We start from the raw sequence: 17,346 nt of genomic DNA on the forward strand, positions 1-17,346 counted from the left end.
TTAAGTCAGGGCAACTCTCTGATAATGTGTGGTTGTTTAGGTTATGTGTAACGGTGTGTGCGGGTACGTGGCTGGGGCTACTCTCTGGTAGTACTATAGCGCACATTGTTACATATTCTGGTGGGACATATCGTGTGCTTGGTCGGGGCTACTCTCCGTTAGCACGGGATGTGTTTTGGCTAAACGGAACTAATGATCGTAATTTTCTGTTACCTACCTACCCACTTTGAATAAAATAATGTATCTACACTGTTGCGATTTGTTGGTTACGTGACTCGCTGCACATTAAGTCAGGGCAACTCTCTGATAATGTGTTAGTGTTTAAATTATGTGTAATAGTGTGTGTGTGCATGTACGTGGCTAGGGCTACTCTCTAGCAGTACGGTAGCGCGCATTGTTACATATACTAGCATGACATATCTTGAGCTTGGTCGGGGCCACCCTCCGATAGCATGGGATATGTTCGAGCTAAATGGAACCAATAATCGTGATTTTCTGATACCTACTTTGAACGAAACCACGTTTTCCCTTTTGTGATTTCTGCTTCATTATCTCATACCCTTAACTAATTATTTTGATGATCTATTTTTTTTTGTAAAATTACTTACAAGCAATAAACTGTAAGGTTATTTATTCTCACTAATAATAGTCTTCATGAAAAGTTGCCTAATTCATATTATTATGAACATCACGTTGCGTAATTGTTCATCGGATTATTTAGCTTAGGCGGCGTACTAGTGGCTTCACTAGTTTATTGAGTGGGTATGCTTCCTACTGGTTCATGAGTGAGTCACTGGTCGTCGGATTATAGTAATTTAGGGGACGTACAGTGGCTTCACTGGTTGGAGTGGGTATGTTTCCTACTGGTGTTTGAGTGAGTCGCTGGCCGTCGGATAGTGCTAGATTAGGGGACGTTCTAGTGGCTTCACTGGTGTGTATTTATTGAGTGGGTATGTTTCCTACTGGTTTTTTTTTAGTGAGTCACTGGCCGTCAGATAGTGTTAGGTTAGGGGACGTTCTAGTGGCTTCACTGGTGTATTTAATGAGTGGGTATGTTTCCTACTGGTTTTTTTGAGTGAGTCACTGGCCGTCAGATAGTGTTAGGTTAGGGGACGTTCTAGTGGCTTCACTGGTGTATTTAATGAGTGGGTATGTTTCCTACTGGTTTTTTTGAGTGAGTCACTGGCCGTCAGATAGTGTTAGGTTAGGGGACGTACTAGTGGCTTCACTGGTGTATTGAGTGGGTATGCTTCCCACTGGGTTTTTTTTTTGAGTGAGTCGCTAGTCGTCGGATAATACTTATTCTATGGACCCTTTAGTAGCTTGAGCCAGCTAGTATTATGTATTAACGATTGGAATCAAGTCAATTGAATTGCTTTATGAAACTACTGCAATTATATTGAAGAACTTATATAGAAAACTTTTACATTTTTGCATAAATTTATCTACTTAGAAGACTTATTCTCAAATATTGTATTTATCGATTCTCTCATCAGTTTAAAGATCAAGACCCTATTATGTAAGGAGTGTGAATAGATTATGTCCCGAATATGTGTTTCAGGGAGGTGTAATGATGATGATGTCTGATGACGAGCCCGGTACTCCACCTGATACGCCTCCGAGATCGCGGCGTAACTCTAAGAAAAAGAAGGATAGGCGGCGAAGTCCGTCTCCTTCTAGTTCCAGTGAAGAGGTTGTACCTAAGAAGATGCGTAAGCGTGTAAAAGAACTTTCTGCTAAGGATATCCTAAAGTTAGTTAAGCATGTTTCAAGAGGTCCTTCCAAAAACTCCTGGAATTACAACACCTTTACAATGTTACCTGTACTACTGTGTTACCTGTACGGATAGCGAGGTGGTGGTTGCAAATCAGTGAGTTCATATTTGATATTGAATATCGACCTGGTGTTCAAATGTCACACGTGGATGCACTGAGCAGAAACACCCGATTGTCTGCGGAGCCAGATAATAGCCCCTCTGTCGGTGTGTATGCTATAAGCAAAGAAAACTGGATTTTATCATTGCAATTAGCAGATCCCGAAATATCCCGCATATACAAAATTCTTAAGCCCGAAAATGACCAAGAAAGTAAGGACATTCGCAACAGTTATGTTATACGAGACCATACCGTGTATAGGAAGGTAGATGATAGGCTATGTCTAGTCGTTCCGCGAAGTGCTCGATGGCAAATATGTCGTGCCAACCACGATGAAATTGGCCATCTAGGGTATTCAAAAACTCTAGAAAGAATACAACATTCGTACTGGTTCCCTAAACTAAGAAAATTTGTAAAAAAATATCTTGCAGCATGTTTAGAGTGTGCTTATAATAAAGATAGCGCGTCAAAGCAAAAGTCTGGTCATTTGTATCCCATAGAAAAAGTACAAATACCATTTCACACGATTCATATAGATCATCTTGGGCCTTTTGTTAGGAGTAAAAACGGTAATACCCACATTCTAACGGTAGTAGACGCTTTTACTAAATATGTGTTCGTAAGAGCGGTGAAAAATTTAAAAACGAAAAACACAATTAAAGTTTTAGAAAACCTATTTTATGACTTTAGTGTTCCGGCTAGAATTGTTTCTGACCGAGGCACAAGTTTTACATCAACAGCTTTTCAGACCTTTTGTAAGACACTTGGTATTTAGCATATATTGAACGCAGTAGCTTGTCCCAGAGCTAATGGGCAAGCAGAGAGGTTTAACCAAACCATCTTGAATTCATTGTCAGCACAAAACTTTGCAAGCCATGAACGCGACTGGGACAAGTGTCTGAGTAAAATTCAATGGGGCATCAACAACACTGTAAATGCTTCAACACAGAAAACTGCGACAGAAGCTATGTTCGGAATTAAATTGCGCGATGTTTTATCGAATAAACTTAATACCGAAAACTATTCGAGTAATAATTTAGAATTACAACAAGTTAGAGAGCAAATTAGTAATAATATCCAGAAAAATCAAGTAAAACAAAAAGAAAAACATGATGTAGATCGAATCCCCGCAACTAAGTATGAGATCGGTGATTTAGTGAAAATTTCACGAAATAATTTTGATAACAAAAAGAAAAGTACAAAGCTCCTGTCGAAGTTTGTGGGTCCATATAAAGTTACTGAAGTTCTAGGCAATGACCGCTATAGGATAACAGATGTTCCTGGTTTCATTAAGAAAGGCAAACCTTATAAAACTGTCATTGCAGCTGATAGAATCCGACCTTGGATACATATAAAAGCTTTAGAGTTACATAGCTCCGATCAGAGTAGCTCTGACGATGCTGGTAAAAGTGAATCCGAGTAATAAATTGTAATTATTATCTTTAATGATGTTCTAGAAGACGTTAAGTTCAGTGGGTTTTTATTTACACAGGAATTTGATTTTATATGAGTGGTATATACAAAGATGATTTTATTTTTGTTATTAATAAATTGTAATTATTATCTTTAATAATGTTCTAGAAGATGTTATGTTCAGGGATTTTTTTTAATTATTTACACAGGCATTCGATTTCGTATGAATGATATATACAAAGATGATTTTATTTATGTTAATAATAAATTGTAATTACCTATTTTCTTTAATAATGTCCTAGAAAATGTTATGTTCAGTGGTTTTTATTATTTACACAGGAAGTTGATTTTGTATGAGTGATATACCTAATACAAAGATGATTTTTATTTTCTGTATGTCAATAATATTCCCGGAAAACGTAAGGTCATAGTATTTTTGTTGTGTTGTAATAAAACTAAAATGTCATGATTTATTTAAAAGTACAAATGATGATTGTGTGTGCCAGGAGGCTACACAGTGTCTGATGGCCGAATGTCATGATTTCCAAATAATACTAATATTCTGTGATGATTTTAAAACTGATGGTGTGTGATTTGGCTTAAATAATTTATGGTTTGAGTCAAATCACGTACTTTCTTAATAATAACATTGAAGTTTAGAAGGAATCTCATTGGATGGAATCTTGAGAGGATCTCATTGGTCAGTCCAACATGTTGTTACGGTTTAAAAATTAAGGGTGCAAGATTTGACTTAAATAATTTATTGTTTGAGTCAAATCACGTACCTTTTTAAAACGGCCTTGAATTTTAGAAGGATCGCATTGGATGGAATTTTAAGTGGAATCTCATTGGTCAATTCAGTTTCAGTTCAGTTCAATCACATACTCTTTTTAGTTCAGTTGAATGAATGTAAAACATGATATTCGGTCCGGACAGCTCTTTAGTTTTTAAGTTAATCCTGTTCGAGCATCCAAACCGAAAGGTTAGTAAAAGTGTCTCCTAAAGTACTACAATACGTGTTGTTCATAGTTGTATTTATTGTTCATAATAAGTGTGCAGAATTATATATTAATATCGATACTATTGAAAGAGTTTTATTAAACCTGCAACAAAGTGATCCTATAAGGGTTCCGTTTTCCCTTTTGAGGTACGGAACCCTAAAAAAGCTTAAAACCAATCTCTTTCTAAACATAATGTTAATTTTGCACCTAATGCTTATACTAACTCGTTGTACAAGTGCGGTATTCGGCTGGGAATACGATACCGACTAAGTACAATTAGCTGCTGGCTGGAGTCCAAAATAAAGGAACTTTTTGTGATATTGAAAAGATTAAAACAGCTTATGGGTAGATATTGTTCAGTACATCCAGAGAGAGCGTTGCACTTTGCAGTACAGCTTAATTTGTCGTTTGAGAAAAATACACAGAAACATCTAAGTACCTTGTAATATAAGTACTATGAGCGTCACTCAGAAAAACAGGCATTATTGAAACATATTCAACAAATTATTGGAATGTTCTTCCAAAACATACGCGAGAAACACAGATTAGTATCCAGTTCACGATCTAAACACCGAAGGTATTCAATAATCGTTCCGAATCTCGGAAGGAGACTAAAACACCCGTATCAAAACACCCGTATTTTAACAAATTCATTCAAGTTGACCTCCTGATCATATGACATCGAATGAGTCAATTATCGATTTTATTAAACTACCTTCAAAATTCATAATTTTATGTAATTTCTAACAAAGTTGTATGTATTTCAGGCTTAACTGTATTATTCTGTCTGTGTCTGTGAAGCCTTATTAAATGATCATAAATATTAAGTTATTTGAAATTTTGGTATCCACTAAGAACGAAACCTTCAAAGTTCATAAAACAAGTTTGCATTACAATAGTAATTAACAGAAAATTAATTGTTAGTTACCTAATGTTTTCATGAAAAAAAAATTCTGTTTCGTTAATCATAGCTTTATATTTTATGTAAATTGTAGCCTCGTACTTTCATAATATTATCGCCAGCGACACTTGTAAACGTGTTTTCAGTGACATAAAAAACTTTGTACAATACCTAGGAATAGAGAAATATAGAGCTAATAATGACTGCTAGTACAAAACACTTGCTAAAAAGCTACTGCAGATACGTATATTACGCAGGAGCTGGCAATTTTTGGTTCGAGAATATTTACCCAGAAACAGGCTGTTATAAAATTTACAGCGTCATTTCTTTCTCTATATACTTCGTTATGATACTCCTCGAGAACCTCGCGTTTCTATTCGGTGATTTTCCTGAAGTGGAAAAGAAGTCAGCCATGATGTTCGCGGCTATTCACGATATTATTCTTATTAAAATGTTTCTTCTCCTTTACCACAAGAGCTCTGTAAGACAACTGAATTCTGAAATGGCTACTGTCATGGAAGCTATTGAAGAGGACAAGTTAATGAAAAAGCAGCAAATGAAAGTACAGTGGGGGATTACCTTTTATGTCATTACAGTGTATTTATCTTTGAGCGCCTATGGCGTCGAGAGTTTGAGGAAGTCAATTGTTGAAGGTAAAACTGCAAGCTAGATTTCTGTTGGTGAAAACACAATCTTTACATTTGCCGCACGCACTCAGGTGCCGTGTACCCACTCGCCGTTATATCATCGACTACAATGATCGCAAAACAAGTAGGTAGACCAAGCCGACGTTGCAACGTGTTAAATTATTAATTAAATACACTAGCCCGGCTGAGATCTGTTTGTGTACAATGCGTAGTCATACGTCTAGTGTTCAGATTGAACATAGATTGAATAATCTCGCCATTGCGCGAGTGGAAATGAATGTTCAAACAGATAGATTGCTTCCCAAGTTGAGGCTCGTCTATGCCCTTTTGCGAATGTATAAATACACCTTAACAAATGTTTTAATTTAATCACCCTGTCCATACGATTCTAAATCATAATATTATATTTTAAAATATATTTCCAGGGACGCCCTTCTATACTGTGGTCACATACTTTCCTCATTATCAAGATGACTCCATCATTGCAAGTATATTACGTGTATTTTTCTACATGACCTGGTTGTACATGATGCTGCCTATGATTTCAGCTGATTGTATGCCTATAATACATCTCATTACCATAGCGTATAAGTTCATAACGTTATGTCAACACTTCGAGAGGATTAGGCAAGATTTTGATAAGAACGTGTTTGTCATGAGGAACGAAGAAGCTACTAAACTATTAAAAGCAGGGTATTTAAAAGGAATTCGGATGCATCAAAAATTAATGTTGTGAGTAGCAAATTTTTCAGCACTACAGAGGATTTTGGTACATATCTAAATATATAAAAGACAAAGTTGACACTGACTGACTGATATATCAACGCACAGCTCAAACTACTGGAGGGATCGGGCTGAAATTTTGCATGCAGATAGCTATTATGACGTAGGCATCCGCTAAGAAAGAATTTTTGAAAATTCAACCCCTAAAGGGGTGAAATAGGGGTTTGAAATTTGTGTAGTCCACGCGGACGAAGTCGCGAGCATAAGCTAGTTTTTTTTATAAATCAAATAATACTATACCTATTTAGAGATAACAATCTAAATCAATTAAATTCTTTTCAAGTTTTGTTTGCCATTTCATCGCCATATTGGATAATAGCTGATGCCCACGACTTTGTCCGTGTGGATTTAGGTTATTGATATGAAAAGTAGCCTATTTCACTCCTCTACCTCCTCTAGGTCTTTAACTGTACCCATGTAAAAAATCAGGTCGATCCGTTGCTCCGTTGCGACGTGATTGAAGGACAAACCAATAAACCAACAAACACACACTTTCGCATTTATAAAAAGAGTAGTGACAATAAAGGTAGTGATATTTTAAGCACAGTTAATATATTTGTATTGTTCTAGCCTTGCAGATGAAATACATCGCGTATTCGGAATCACAATGTCGTTACAAGTTTGCGAAAGTTCGGCAGTCGCAGTTTTGCTTTTGCTTCGCTTAGCGGTGAGCACCAACTTTCTTGTGGAAAGAAATATTGTTGTTTGTAAATCTCTAAAATATTGTGCAAACTTTCAGCTTTCTCCTCATTTGAACTTGACAAACGCGTTCATGACGTATACGTTTGTTGGATCCTTGTTCTTTCTATTGGCTCTAAATCTTTGGAATGCGGGGGAGATCACTTATCAGGTATTTATTTAAAGGAGTACCTTTTTAAAAAATGCGATATTTATTAAAATATGCTCCCTTATATACTGATGACTGGGACATCTATATCTATATAAAATAATCTGACATATCAACGTACAGCTCAAACCGCAGAGTCCAGAAATTATGATTTAATGAATTTTGAAAAAAAATTTTGAATATTGATTATGATTTAATTACATGTCGGTTTTCTCTATAACATGCACATGGTTTTGCGGCGCAGTATCTGATAGAACTACTGCAAAATTGACTCTTGAACTTTGTGTGTGATATCTCTCATAGCAAGGCTACTAATTTAATTTGCTGACGTGTAGATCGCGAGTAGGTAGTTCTCGTCAGGGCTGGACAGGCTACAATGGATCTTTTTTTAAATTTATTACAGACAGACGCTTGACACGCACAGTCACACCTGATGGAATGTGATGATGTGACCCAAGATGAAAGCAGGCCGTATCGTATGATGCTATTTTAAACCAATCTTTTTAGGCGTAATAATTTATTTAATCACTACCCATATTAAAAATGCGAAAGTGTGTTTGTTTGTTTGTTAGTTGGTTTATTAGTTTGTCCTTCAATCAGCGGAGCAACGGATTGACAAGATTTTTTGCATGGATATAGTTAAAGACATGCATAGTGACATAAACTAGTTTATCCCGAATCAAAGAATCAAATTCAATCAAAGAGTTCCCAAGGGATTTTAAGAAATCTGAATCCACGCGAATGAAGTAGTGGGCTTCAGCTAGTTGATCTTGTAATTTGTTCAACGCACACAGGCATCACTATTGGCTAATTCAATGTTTTACTGCGGCTGGCATCTGTGTAAGATGGACCAGCGAGCCCACAACGACATCAGACGGTTGGTTCTGATTGGATGTACGCAAGCCCAGAAGCCGCTCATACTCAAGGCGTTTGGTATTCAGGATCTCTCGTATAACACTTTTGTATCGGTAAGGTTTTAAATTTCCTACCTGAGTAAAAACTTCGTACTTATTATTCATACAGCCTGCTCCAAATTCTTCCAAATTGCGAGTATACCTGCTTAGCTGGCTTAAATAGTTTTTCATATTACTAGCGGCTTAACGCCTATTTCTCGGTTTTTGTTGTGGTTGCTACATAAGCCTCTTTTCTATACGTTTTCTATGATATCTCGATATTTTATTTATGAGCAGAACAACTGTTTACGTAAATATATTATACTAGCTTACACTCGCGACTTCGTCCACGTGGACTACACAAATTTCAAACCACTATTTCACCCCCTTAGGGGTTGAATTTTCAAAAATCCTTTCTTAGCGGATGCCTACGTCATAATAGCTATCTGCATGCCAAATTTCAGCCCGATCCGTCCATTAGTTTGAGCTGTGTGTTGATAGATCAGTCAGTCAGTCAGTCAGTCACCTTTTTTATATATTTAGATTAAACAAGGAAAGCTGCATAAACGGAGAGATAACTTTGTTTTCCTTTCAGGTAGCGAGAATGACGTATTCGATTTTCGCTGTATTTTATCAGCGCCGAGAATGAAGATGAAGTAGCGTCTATTCTTAAAAGACAAAATAAAGTTACAAACTTCACATTTCGTTGCAAAATTTGGTATATTTAAATCGAAAGAATTGTTGCATTGAGTACCTATGGTATGGGCTGGTACCAACTAATGTTATTACCTACAACAGTTCCTATATTTTCAAAATGGTTTGGTAAATCCTACTTTTTATAACATAGCCTGTAAGTTCCATTTAAGTATAAATTTCTGTATGGAACAATAAATGTCTTAAACCAGAAATCATTATATCACAACACGACTGCAAGAGTGGCTAAAGCTGCAAGAGCCGCATTTGCAGTAGTGAAAAATAGCCAGCAGCAACGGGCGCACCGTAAAAATGCGTAAACAGAAATCTCTCCGCCAACCTCTGCCAACGTCTGATGCAGACGTTTTCCTTCACCATTAAAGCGAATGATATTTAATTGCTTAAAGCACAATTATTTCCTAAAAGTTAGAGTCGCATGCCCGGAATTTAACCCCCGACCATTCGAATAGGAAGCGGACGTCTAAACCGCTAAGTTAACACGGCTCAGTATATGGTTAGTTAAGATCTTTTAGACGAAAACAGACCATTCGCTTGTCAGTGGTAATAAGTAGTGGTAAGTACTTAATAGTATCTCTAACTTCAAACCTTGAAGATTAAAGTGCTACGGGCAGGTAGTTGCTATCGTGCTAGGTGCAGGTGATCAATCTCCAGTAGGTAATAAAAACGAAGATTCTCACATCTAATGGCTTTTAAATGAATCGAAAGAGAAGTGACGCTTAGAACTTATTCTTGCCATAAGTTATCGTCTTTTGCGGTTTAGTTGAAGATCAACTGTAGAGTTTGGAGCGTCAAATAAATCCAACTGATTAGGATTTAGCTGTTAATCTGATGGAGTGCAGTTAGTGGTGTATAGCTCATAGAAACATAAAGTATTGCTTACCTATTCACAAAATAGTCACTGATTGAAATAGCTTATTGCTCATTATCCTTTATGACTTGCCAGTAAGTGAGTATCAACCTAACTACTGCTTACCCTGGCTTTAAGCCCTGTTGTAACTAAGAGTTGTCATACTTCTCTGTCTAGTCTCTAAATCGTATATTTTATTGCTGAGGGTCGTGACCCCTTTGCATTATTAATAATATGTATAATGGTACGAGTATAAATTAACATTGGAGGTACCTATCTACCATTATTAAATGTTATTAATATTAACTGGCACCAACGGCTTCACATGTTCTTTTAACTTAGATTAATAATATATGTCAATGCTCGCCAAGGCACGGAGGAAATGAAAACGCCAAATTCGGATCCCAAAGTTGGTCCCCCACCTTGTTACCGACCAGGGCGAACGTTGCTTAACGAGCGATACTGTTTGATATGCGCCTTGACAACTAGAACGCACGTCGCTCACTTTCTCTTACAATGAAGTAACATGTTGTAAACTACGATATACTTGTTTAAGGCGAGTGGCAGCGTTTTCGGAACGCCCATCTCGTCATTAGCAGTGGCCGACAACCGCCACTAAGTAATTACGGGGGATTGATGGAGACCGCTCCAACCGCATTCCACGCCTCACGCCTCCTTAGATCCAATCAAATCAACCCTGCAATTTGCAACAATTAAAAGCGAACTTCAGCTGGGCTGGGCAGCATTCGTAAAGCTACGCCAGGTCTTCGAATCGTCAATACCGCAAAACCTTAAAGGTCCAAATGCATTTGCGCTGCGCTGTGCAACGCGACGCGGCAGCGTCTTGCTACATACAAACTCATTTAAACTATATCTGTCGCGTCGCGCAGCGCAGCTCAAGTGCATTTGGATCTTAAGACTAAAGTCTTTAATAAGTGTGTTCTACCTGTAATGACGCATGGAGCGGAAACATGGACACTGGCAGTTGGCCTCGTCCACAAATTAAAAGTCGCTCAGCGCACTATAGGGCGAGCTATGTTGTCTCTCTCAAGGATACAATCCAGAACAAGAAAATTCGCAGAAGAGCAAAAGCGCCTGATGTAGCTCAAAGGATTAACAAGCTGAAGTTGCAATGGGCAGGTCGTCTGTCGCAGAACCAATGCCGATAGAGCAGACAGGTTCTGGAATGGAAACCACGTACCGGTAAGCGCTGTGTAGGACTAATTCCAGCCCGCTAAGCCGATCACTTGAAGAAGGTGGCGGGAAGCAGGTAGCTGATTAGGGCGGAGGACCAGCAGCTGATGAATTCAATTGGATTGCAAAGCGAGCGCTCAAAAATTACTCCGCACCTATAAACGTTCACACTAATATTATTAATGCAAAAGTGTCGTCTTCTACATTTATAAACATAGTATAGTTAGGAACTTTACATTCCGAATAATGAAACAGTTTGCACCGGATTCTTATAACCTAAATCCACGCGGACGAAATCGTCGACATCAGCTGGAAATAATAGGTGTAAGTCGTTATAAAGTTACACGAGAAATAGAATGCAAAAATGGGAAGAGTGATGATAGTGAGTGAGTGAGATGAAGATAGTGCGTAAATCGATGATTTTTATTATGTGCTTTTAGTTTCATTCGTGTTCTCCGCATTTTAGTACGAAATGAGTTAGGTATGTTTCCTCCTTCCGGCGCGGCTTCTCGCGGCAGTGTATGAACACCTTTATGCCGATCTCTGCCTTGCACGGGCGACCTCATTTTGGTAGCTCGCAGGTAGGAGGTGTAAAAATTTTGATCGATGAATCTTTCGTGACACAATGGTGTGCTAATGGAAGTTATTTTATATCCGATTAAAGTAGTTTAACACAAACTATAAAAGCTTCTCTACTGTCACTTTACAGTGCTCGCTTTTGTTATAAAAATAAGTTGTGAATTTTAATCACTACGAAAGTTTGTATGAAATAAAATAATGATTAGTAAAAATAACAATTTGTGAATATTACCTACTAAAAACTTACAAATCATTACGGAAGTTGGTATAAAATATTTATTATTGTTCAAACTTCCTTTCAAAATTCATTATAATTTTGTGATGTATTTTTTTTGTATTTATTTATTTATTAAAGAAGAATATTTACAGGTTACAGCAAGTTTGGTGCATTCATAAACTTTAAATAAGTTTTTCCGTACACTAGTGCCGTCGACAGTCGATAGGTACCTACACGTAACATTAATTTATTGGTATACTTAATACTTAACAGCTAACTAACAATTACTTAATATAAACTAACAACATTAAGCTAAATGTGGGTTATTTTAAACTTAATATACATTAAAAAATTATATTTTTAAACTTAATATACATAATAGGTAAAAAACACAATCATTTATATACTTAATGTAGGTAGGTAAGAAACCACAAATTTACAGTTGTCGGACACACAGACAGACCCTATAGGTTTTTTTGACAGACACGACGGACGGACGGACGGACAGACAGACAGACAGACAGACAGACAGACAGACACATAGACATCAAAGTGATCCTATAAGGGTTCCTTTTTCCTTTTGGGGCACGGAACCCTAAAAATAGCAAAATTTTCTTACAAGACTTCTGATGGAATGGGCATTCCATCAGAAAACCATCATGGAAAATCATCCATCAGGCACACACGGTAATGTTTAAAGATGCATTCATATAAGCCACGTGAAACTCTGGGTAGAGTAAGCAACGCGGCAATTTTGAGTGCCCCTTAATAGCGTGTAGCGAAAAGACTTTTCAAGTCAGCACAACGTGCCGTAGTCTCGTAATACCGTTTATTCAACACTGCATTTTCACCGCTTTCGATTACCTAACTTCGGTACAGCTACTAACGGATATATAATATTCCCATCTTACATTACACCGATGCTTGCTACCTAGGTTTAAATGAAGACTTTAAAGTAAACTAGAACGCTTGTAAATTTTGTGCATTGGATTCTTTAGCCTAAAGAAATACGACCATATCTCTGAATATCGTACAAAACTCAACTGGCTCCCTATTAGGCATCGACGGAATCTAAATAACCTTTTTTTTCTTGTTTCCCACTTTTTTCCATCCCTGGGCACCGCATTGTCTTAAAGAAAAAAAAGAGATCAGTTTTATTAGCAGCATCTTTGAACGTGATCTCAAAAAATCTTAATTCTTATGCACAAGCTTAAATTTATTGAATGGCGTAGCTTTACTAAAACGTAGGTACTTACTACGTCTGTGTATTGTATACTGTTTACGCAGGAGCTACGCAAGACGAAAAAAAAACGGACAAGTGCAAGTTATTCTTGTAATAAAATCTAAAATTCTTCTTCTTCTTCTTATTTTGCTTTGTGGTTTAAAATTCTTAAAATAAAGTTGTTCTTGACAAAATCAAGCGACAAAATAGTTGTGACAAACGGATAGACAGACAGATACCTCCGAGGTTGTTTCTTTTTGCTTTTTGAGTACGGAATCCTAAAAAGATCTATCCAGGCATAAAGTTCCGTCTTTCATTGTTAATTCGGAATGTTAAGCAGGCAAAAGCGAAGATTAAGCCAAGTGTGCGTGATATTGGAGGAAGGCTCATCAATCTTCATTAATGCGACGACGAGCCTCTCGACGCGCCCAACCTCCGCAATTATATAAAAGGGCAGATAACGACACCAGTCACAGTTCACTTGTCTTCTTGGTTATAATTATTATTATTGAATATTAAATAATGGCGCTGATGCTGTTGTTTTCGCTAAACTAAATTTAGAGTATCTGCATCCTTTTCTTTTAATGTTGCTAAAAAAGGACGGAATTTAATGACTCTAAATTCTAGTGCACCCTACATATTTAAACGATACGCTCGCGACTGGTAGCTAAAGTCACGAGGTTTGACGGCTCTAAATTTAACTTAAAATTGTCAAACTATGTCTGTTCTTTCCATATTATATTAGTAAGAAGAGGATGCAAATGCTCTAAAATATAGTTGTGCTCAGAATCAGTACCAATGCCTGCCTGGATTTGGTTTTAAATTCCAAGGGAATTCTTCGGTTTTCCGAGATAAAAAGTAGTATCCGTTTACATATACTTTAGAGCCTCAATAGATCAACGGTTAAGGAGAGGACTGAATTCTGATAGGTCCGCGGTTCAAACCCCACCCATTGCACTATTGTCATACCAATTCCTATCACGAGCTTTATGTTTCATCGGAGAGGAAAGGGGGTTTTTAAAAAAAGAAGAGAAGGAGAGTTCCAAACGCAACCCGATGATATATGAATAAACTCCACTGAGTAGTATTTTTTGTTATTTACAAACACTTAATACTAATTTAAAATTAATGCATGGTTCATGATGTTATCACTACCTCTATTGTAAATGTGAAAGTGTGTATGTTTGTATGCACGCAGATAAAGTCGCGAGCATCAACTAGCTTGTAATAATTTTAAGATAGTTTTTATTACTTTGGGCACGTTCCATCAAATCAACTAGGTAGGTAAATACGCGTATTTTAATAGTTAAAGTGTTGCGAATGAACAAAGAGTTGTTTGAACAAGATATTTATCACGATCAACAGCAACGAGAGAACAGTTGCGAGCAGCGTCGAGACCAACTGTTACCAGCGTGCGATTACTTCAATATAAAAACTGTTTCAGTAAATTCTATTTTAGCTATTGTACTCTCATTTAAAAAGCTGTGATAGCCTAGTGGTTAGAACGTCTTCTCCTAATCGAAGGTCGGGATTCGATCCCGGGCTCTAACTTTTCGGAATTATGTGCGTTTTAACTATCTAAATATCACTTGCTTTAACGGTGAAGGAAAACATCGTGAGGATACCTGCATGCCTGAGAGTTCTTCATAATGTTATCAAAGGTGTGTGAAGTCTGCCAATCCGCATTTGGCCAGCGTGGTAGAGTATTGCCAAAAAACCCTTTTCACTCTGAGAGGAAACCCATGTTCTGTTTAGAGCCGGCGATGGGTTGATCAATGGCTGAATACTGAAATGTATTTTGTATTGTATGTTATACAATAATCTGACACTTCTAATGTAGTATTCAGTCGTCGGTCTACTTACAATGTTAATATCATCATTAACAACCTAACCTACTTATGTGTAGGTCCACTTCTGAACATATTAATTATTTAGCAAGTAGCTGATGCCCGTGAATTCGTCCGTCTGGACTTATATTTTAAAAATCCCGTGGGAATTCTTTGATTTCTGGGATAGAAAGAATTTCATGAATCATAATTTTTTGCGTGGAACCCAATCAATCAGTCAGCCTGTTTGACATAGGCCTTCCCAAGAGCGCGACACCACACACGATCCTCTGCCTTTCTTATCCAACCACTTCCCGCTACCTTCTTAAACACGAAACCCATTTCCTCGGAAATGGGTCTCTCAGAACTAAATATTTTATATCAACTCTACATTTTACTACACCTAATTTTAAACTCCGCTTTGAGAAGTAAAGTGTAAAGTTTTTTCAGTTTGGCGAGCCTCCGAACTAAAAAGAAACGAAAAAACTGTAAATTTTGGCCAAATCAGAGGAAAATAAAGTAGTAGAATTGCCAACTAAAATGGAGCCTTTATATTTCAGTCTACTATTTCATTGTGGAATAGAAATTCTATGGTAGACAGGTAGGTGCATCTAATCTAACAAACGTCGTCTGCGTTGAATGTGAATCATATTGTGTTTAACATAATGAAAACCTTCCTTTTAAAATGTTCTAAATAATTTTTAGGGTTCCGTACCTCAAAAGGAAAAAATGAACCCTTATAGGATCACTTTGTTGTCTGTCCGTCTGTCTGTCGTGTCTATCAAGAAAACCTATAGGGTACTTCCCGTTGACCTAGAATTATGGAATTCGGCAGGTTGGTAGGTCTTATAGCACAAGTAAAGGAAAAAATCTGTTGTTGAGTTTGTGGTTACATCACAAGAAAAAATTTAAATGTGTTCATGAACAAATATTGATATTTTCAACTTTCAAAGTAAGATTACTATACAAAATAGGGTATCATATTAAAGGGCTTTACTTGTACCATTTGTACATTCTAAATCACATTTGTTTTTGTATGCATACTTTGTAGTTTTTGATTTATCGCGCAAAATGTCGAAAAAATACGACTGTAGTGCGGGAACCTCGGTGCGCGAGTCTAACTCGTACTCGGCAGGTTTTTTGGCAGTTTTTACAGAGACGTGTCGTTTCAGCCAGTCATGAAACAAGAAAATGTCCAAGAGAAACTTAGTAACTGCACGGTATACATCAAACAACCCAAATCTTTGAAAAGAGCATGTTAATTGCTTCTTCTTTAAAGTTGCTAATTTTGACTTACGTGATATTAGCGCACGCAGCGCGGCATATATAGTTTATGTGAGTTTTTATGGAGCAAAGCGCACTTAAGAGACGCGGCGCGACAAATATATTATGTAGTTTAGTATAATATGAGTTTGTATGGAGCAAGGTGCTGCCGCGTCGTGCAGTGCAGCACAAATGCGTTTGAATCTTATAGGGACGATAAGTATTAGATCATTCTATCTTATACTCTACCATTAAGTGCTTACTACTTCTATCTTCTATAATAAGTGAGATATTTCACACAAAATTAGTTCAGAGTTCAGAGCCACGTGTGTGGTTTAATCTGTTAATCTTGAATTTAACCTGCTTTCACATCGCGCCGGTGATTTACTGTACAACAATGAATAGGCTCTAACGGGAGATGTCGGGAACCACTAAATCTTGGAATTGAAATTCTCCTCCGATATCGCTTCAACGCAGTGGCCTTTGTGTTGCGTAAAATAGGTTCTATCGTATCGAATCCATTTTCTTTTTACGTACTTTATTGTTTATACTTTTGTTGGTTTTTGTTGTGAGAAAATTGATCGCTGATCGGAGATTGCTGGTTGAAGTAAAAAGTTTTCCTGGTAACGAGGGATGAATATTACGCAGCACGTTTTTAGCAACTAAACAGAAGATAATAGATATCTTATCTTTCGTTGAGTAGATACTACGAATAGACTGTATTTATTTAGAACAGATTAAGATTAAAGTGAGTTTGTTGTGGACTCTTCTCAGACTTGGGCGCATTTGGAACTCTCGTAGCTTTAGTTTTAAAACATAATTAATTATCACCACTATATCATCTTACAAATTTATAATTTTGACTATCAGTAGGAGTAACATATGTTATCTATTCTGAATAAATTATTAGACTTTGACTTTGACTTTGCTAAACTTAGCGAATTTCTTCGCTGCGGTATTTGTCAGTGCCAATAATATGGCACATTTTTATTTCAATTATGTTACATTGCAGGGGATTCCACATGTTTTCCGATCTCGGAATCCTCCGAGATCCTATCTAGTCTAAAGGTAATTGCACACTGCAGCATAGGTACGTCATACGAGGCGAAAGAGTCGCCAGAAGAG

At 37.1% G+C, this 17,346-nt stretch overlaps 2 protein-coding genes across 3 annotated transcripts in view; both read left to right on the top strand.

Annotated features, from left to right (window-relative positions):
- Nucleotides 1–17,346, top strand: part of LOC117990120 (uncharacterized) — a 147,619-nt gene that overhangs the window by 71,804 nt on the left and 58,469 nt on the right. The window lies entirely within an intron of this gene.
- Nucleotides 5,389–9,454, top strand: LOC117989882 (odorant receptor 4-like). Its single transcript, XM_034977279.2, has 6 exons — nucleotides 5,389–5,842; nucleotides 6,262–6,568; nucleotides 7,190–7,286; nucleotides 7,359–7,469; nucleotides 8,261–8,434; nucleotides 8,955–9,454. Exons 1-6 carry the CDS (start codon nucleotides 5,389–5,391, stop codon nucleotides 9,006–9,008), a joined length of 1,197 nt encoding a protein of 398 aa, XP_034833170.1. The 3' UTR covers nucleotides 9,009–9,454.

The sequence above is a fragment of the Maniola hyperantus genome, chromosome 17, assembly GCF_902806685.2.
Source record: "Maniola hyperantus chromosome 17, iAphHyp1.2, whole genome shotgun sequence".
NCBI classification, from domain to species: Eukaryota; Metazoa; Arthropoda; class Insecta; order Lepidoptera; family Nymphalidae; genus Maniola; species Maniola hyperantus.

Excerpts from the sequence above, each read along its gene's own strand:
- LOC117989882 (XM_034977279.2), top strand. The coding sequence starts at position 5,389 with ATGACTGCTAGTACAAAACACTTGCTAAAAAGCTACTGCAGATACGTA. Across the intron at positions 7,470-8,260 it reads CGGGGGAGATCACTTATCAG|GCATCACTATTGGCTAATTC; the intron begins GTATTTATTTAA and ends CAACGCACACAG. Across the intron at positions 8,435-8,954 it reads CGTATAACACTTTTGTATCG|GTAGCGAGAATGACGTATTC; the intron begins GTAAGGTTTTAA and ends TTTTCCTTTCAG.